Below are 6,000 nucleotides of genomic sequence, written 5' to 3' on the forward strand. Positions count from 1 at the left end.
GAGTGCTGTGGTAGTGCACAAGTGAGACAGTATGCTAGTGTGACTCCTGCCTCTCACCTTCAGGTCAGACATTAGAAATGGATGGGGTTACTCATCCTTTTATCCAACTGAGGTTGATGGAAGTTGGGCCCTTTACTTCCGTGACAGTAACACCTGCTGTCAGTGCCTGAAGACTCTCTGTTTTTACCCCGCCCTTCACTGTTGGCTTACATTAGTTTTATCAAAGCCTCAGACTGTTACTTCCATGTTTCTTCTTTTGTTTGCGGCGCTGATAGCGCTGTATCAGCTTCTTGGCGCTTGTGCTGAGGCTTAGAGCAGGTTCATCAGCTAAGAGCAGAGAACAAGGACCATAAAACATGCTTATGACTGTTGTATTTTTAGCAGCCTGTGGATGATGAAGGGCGCATTACACCTCCTCCTTCTGGTGGCTGAGTGGGAGGGCTGTGACGTCAGCAGGAAGTCAGCAGCTGGCACCCCTGGGCATGATGCCAGGGAGGGGCTGAGCTCACTCAGCCTCAGCGCAGGCCGCGGATGCACCAGTTGTGATCTCAGCTCAGTCCTGCAGAGATGTCTTCTCCTCTGCTGTACATGGCCCTCCTGCTGCTGTTGACAGGTGTGTAACATGTTCCATTGTGTGTAACATGTTCTATTGTGTGTAATATATTATATTATGTGTAACATGTTCTATTGTGTTTATTATACCTGGAACATCAGGTGTGTAACAAGTTCTGCTGTGTTTATTTAACATAGGATGTCTATTGTGTTATTTGTCCCTGAGATATGAGGTGTGTAACATGTTTTTGTTTATTTTACATGGGTGTGTAAGGGGTGCTACATGTTCTATTGTGTGTAACATGTTCTATTGTGATTAGTTTACCTGATATTCTTGGCTGCTTTCCGAATGGAGTTCAGGGATGTCAGGTGTGTAACATGTTCTATTCTGTGTTAAATGCTGTATTGTGTTTATTGTAACTGGGACGTCAGGTGTGTAACATGATCTGTTTTGTGTAACATGTTCTATTGTGTTTAACATGTTCTGTTGTGCTTACTTTTTATGGAACATCAGGTGAGAAATACGTTCCATTATGTTTATTTTACCTGGGACGTCAGTTGGTAACATGTTCTATTGTGTGTGACATGTTCTGCTGTGTGTAACATGCTCTATTGTGTGTGACATGTTCTGCTGTGTGTAACATATTCTATTGTGTGCGACATGTTCCGCTGTGTGTAACATGTTCTATTGTGTGTGACATGTTCTGCTGTGTGTAACATGTTCTATTGTGTTCGACATGTCCTGCTGTGTGTAACATGTTCTATTGTGTGCGACATGTTCTACTGTGTGTAACATGTTCTATTGTGTGTGACATATTCTACTGTGTGTAACATGCTCTACTGTGTTTATTTTACCTGATATCCTGCACCGCTGCTGTGAGTCCCTTTGCAGCTGAAAATAAGAGTTCTCAGATATTTCTACATAGTCTGGTGGGTAATGCGCCTGCTGCAGGGATGCCCTGGCAGGCCCCTGTGTGCTCATCTGTGCTGAGAGCAGGAGCCCGCGCATTATTATAAATACTGTGGTGGGATAATCTGTGTGCCATAGGGTAATATTTTAAACAGTCTCAGGTGGTTTAAATAAACGGATTTATGGCAGTAAATAACATTTAATTTGTGAAATCTGCAGCCACAATGTGATGTGTGTTGTTTTACAAAATTATTATTATTTAAATATACAAATGGAGTTGGAAATAAGTATCTCTTTGGACCTCAGATGACAATTAAAAACCATGAATATTGACAGCCATTCAAGGGTCCTTCGAGTCTCTAAATGAACAATGTGTTAAAAGGTTTTATCTTTGTATTGTTCTTTCTGTGTCTGTCTCCCCGATAACAGCCCGGGCATTAATACATAATACGTCCTGCTCTGTGTTTACACCTTTAACTCTTTGTTTCAGGTAAAAGTGGGGCGCAGTCGGTGTCTCAGTCCCCGGAGAAGCTGTCGGTGTCGGAGGGGCGCCCCCTGTTCATAAACTGCACCTATAAGGATATAGGGTACCCCAATCTCTTCTGGTACTTCCAGCCCCCGGGTGAAGCCCCCCGACTCCTGCTGCAGGACCTCGGGGAGAAGGAGCAGAGGGGCTTCAGTGCCCCCCACAATAAGACGATGAAGTCCTTTCACCTTCGGAAGGAGAGCAGTGAAGTGGGGGATTCAGGGCTGTACCTGTGCGCCTTGAGGGACACAGTGTGTGAAGAGGCGCTGGGAGCTGAACAGAAACCAGGAAACGCACCGTCCTTCACGGTGAGCCTGTGACACCCCTGAGCTGCACAGAAACCAGTCAGTGACACTGTCCTCTCTGCTGCACAAAAACCAGCCAGTGACACTGTCCTCCCCTCTGTGCTGCACAGAAACCAGCCAGTGACACTGTCCTCTCTGAGCTGCACAGAAACCAGCCAGTGACACTGTCCTCTTCTCTGTACTGCGTAGAATCATGACAGCGCAGCCAGCGCTGTATCAAGATGGGCTCTTCTGGCGCAGCGCAGAGCCCGAAGCCTTTTTCTTGTGCCTGGAGGATGCAGTTGAATTCATTTATCTGGCTACTTTTCAGAATTAGCGCTTCATTCTCAGACAACATGGGGCATATTTACAAGCCCCTATCGCCATCACAACGTCACTTTTAGTGACGTTGTGATGGCGAGAGGAACTTTGCCATATTTACAAGGCAGCGTTAAGCCACTGAATGTGGCTTAACGCTGCCTTGTAAATATGCCCCCTTTCACGCTGTATTTAGCATGAAAGGGGCCGGCAATGGGTGTTGTGATGGGCGTTCCACCACAACACCCAGTGGTAATTGGCGCTGCCCCCTATTTAGAGGGGCAGTGTAAATAGGAGGCAGCGCCAGAATTAAGACCAGAGAAAACCTCGTCTTAAACAGGCGATACGAGCAGTAATGTTTTATATCTTCTCGTTTTTGCTGTTTTGATGTGAGCTGACTTGTGCAGCACACATGGAAACAGCAAAATGCCAATGATTGTTTACGTGCAGGAAGGTCCCCCTTCCTGCACATAAACAAACATTTAAAAATTGCTGTTTTGCATCTTCTATGTGCTGCATTAAGCAGCACACATTGAATTTACAAAAGGGCATTTGAAGATTGTTTATGTGCAGGAAGGGGTTCTTCCTGCGCATATACATTCGTCCCCTCAACAGAGGCACTCTTGCCCTATGGTACAAGGGTGCCTGCGTTGGCGCTAGGCAGCTAAAGTTAGTACAAGCGCAGGTGGAAACACTGGACTGCACCATATTCTAGTAAAAATGACCCAGCCTGTGTTTCTAAAGTGACGGAGCGCGTCGTCCACCTTCCCGGCTTAACGAAACACTCTACACTTTCTCTGTATATATTCCCCCAGAGCTGATAAACAGAAAGAGGCAAACTTAAATCAATGTTTCTCACTTTATCTGTTTAAAGTTCATGATTAACTTGGAGAAATTATGAGTTATATGTTTGAACTATAGACACCTCGCACGCAACAAACTTTTCCCTGACAGCGCTCTCCGCCTCGGAGGCCACCACAGACCAGGACCCCAGACCCACCTCTGGGCTCCATAAGTCACCGGCCTACAACTAAGAGGGGGTCCTTGTAAACTACAATGATGACGTCACTAAGAAGGGCGATTTGCATGGAATTTGGGGTTTAAAAAGCTCTTACTTGCTCTTAAATTGGATTTTTTCTGAACTCTGCTATCTTTCAGAAATTTGAGTGAGTTTCTTTAAAATTAACACCCAGAATGACTTGTGTATTTTGTATTTTTACACATTCACTTGATAGAGCGCCCACACTCCCCCTGGGAAGGCATCTTGGCACTGTGGATCGGTGAACACACTGATGCTGGGGTCTCCTTTCAATGCACAGCAGGTCTTGGACAGTGCTGTGATGCAGAGCAGGCCTGCCTCTAGGCACAGCTGGGCAGAGGCTGCCTCAAGGTTCAGAACCATGAACAGTGACACATCTGACCCCACCCCAGCCCCGCAGCTCTCTCCACAGAAGGAGCCACCAGCAGGGTCTGAGGGCAAACTCCTGCCTGGAGCGTGGGGCTGGGAGGGGAGCTGAGATGGGGTGGCTCTGTATCCAGAGGGCCTTGTGCACCAGACACCCCCATTCAAAGGTGGGATTCAATATGGTAATCCTTTTACGACAAGTATACCTCACCGCAGACTCAGCTTTGCGGTAATCCTACCTCTGATGTAGGGATGAGGCTGTCTGCAAAGTATAGATTTCTAGTTTTAAGATGCAACAAGATCTGTAGCTTCAGGGCCGCCTTGTCCCTCTCACTGCGGCCTTTGGAGGTGTTAGGACCAGAAATATGGACCTCTCTGCTGAGGATGGAAAACCAAGACCCCGTGACTGAGTTTCAGTAAAACAGTGAAGCTTCCTGGTTTAATGTCGAGCTTTGCTTCCTGGTGATTGCTGTTTTTATATTTTTCTTTTGTTTATCTCCTTGGCTTTTACGCACTATAACTTGCTAATAAATTTGTATTCAAACATGGCGCTGGGCCTATAATTCTCTAGTGTGCTCCATGTAAATAAATAAAAAATAAATAATTGTCTGTGAAGTCACAGAGCCCGGTGCATTAGTGACAATAACCCCACCAGGAATGGTCCCCGCCAGAAAGAGGCTGAGGAGAACCAGACGCAAACACATGTGGAAGACACAGGGACATCTACATGTCCCCAGAGTCCATCCAGGGTCCATGCAGGGTCCTCATTCCTACCTTTCCATGAAGGAGGCAGGGTCCATGCAGGACCCTCATTCCTACCTTTCCATGAAGGAGGCAGGGTCCATGCAGGGTCCAAGCAGGGTCCATGCAGGGTCCTCATTCCTACCTTTCCATGAAGGAGGCAGGGTCCAAGCGGGGTCCATGCAGGGTCCATGCAGTGTCCTCATTCCTAGCTTTCTATGAAGGAGGCAGGGTCCATGCAAGGCCCTCATTTCTACCTTTCTATGGAGGAGGCAGGGTCAATGCAGGGTGCATGCAGGGCCCTAATTTCTACCTTCCTATGGAGCAGGCAGGGTTCCATGCAGGGTCCATTCAGAGTCCATGCAGGGTACATGCAGGGCCCTCATTCCTACCTTTCTATGGAGGAGGCAGGGTCCGTGCAGGGTCCATTCAGAGTCCATGCAGGGTACATGCAGGGCCCTCATTTCTACCTTTCTATGGAGGAGGCAGGGTCCATGCAGGGTCCAAGCAGGGTCCATGCAGGGCCCTCGTAATTACCTTTCCATGAAGGAGGCAGGGTCCATGCAGGGTCCAATAAGAGTCCACGCAGAGCACTCATTTCTACCTCTCTATGGAAGAGGCAGGGTCCATGCAGGGCCCTCATTTCTACCTTTCTATGGAGGAGGCAGTATCTATGCAGGGTCCATTCAGGGTTCATGCGGGCCGTTCATTCCTACCTTTCTATGGAGGAGGCAGGGTTCATGCAGGGTCCATTCAGAGTCCATGCAGGGTCGGTGCAGGGTCCATTAAGAGTCCACGTAGGGCACCAATTTCTACATTTCCATGGAGGAGGCTTTGTCCATGCAGGGCCCATGCAGGGTTCATGCAGGGCCCTCATTCCTACCTTTCTATGGAGGAGGCATGGTCTATGCAGGGCACTCATTTCTACCTTTCCATGGAGGAGGCAGGGTCCATGCAGGGTCCATGCACGGCCCATGCAGGGTCCATGCAGGGCCCTGATTTCTACCTTTCCATGAAGGAGGCAGGGTCAATGCAGGGTCCATGTAGGGTCCATGCAGGGCACTCATTTCTACCTTTCCATGGAGGAGGCAGGGTCCATGCAGGATCCATGTAGGGCCCATGCAGGGTCCATGCAGGGCCCTCATTTCTACCTTTCCATGAAGGAGGCATGGTCCATGCAGGGCACTCATTTCTACCTTTCTATGGAGCAGGCAAGGTCCATGCAGGGTCCATGCAGTGTGTACAGAACTCCTTAGGAAGGATT

The 6,000-nt window shown here is 48.1% G+C and overlaps 1 gene segment (V, D, J or C); it reads left to right on the forward strand.

Annotated features, from left to right (window-relative positions):
- Positions 1–507: 507 nt before the first annotated feature.
- Positions 508–4,543, forward strand: LOC146859500 (T cell receptor alpha variable 3-like). The segment is given in 2 exon segments: positions 508–613; positions 1,953–4,543. Coding segments are annotated over 2 exon segments (402 nt in total).
- Positions 4,544–6,000: the final 1,457 nt, after the last annotated feature.

This window comes from Triturus cristatus, chromosome 3_2, assembly GCF_964204655.1.
Source record: "Triturus cristatus chromosome 3_2, aTriCri1.1, whole genome shotgun sequence".
Taxonomy (NCBI): Eukaryota; Metazoa; Chordata; class Amphibia; order Caudata; family Salamandridae; genus Triturus; species Triturus cristatus.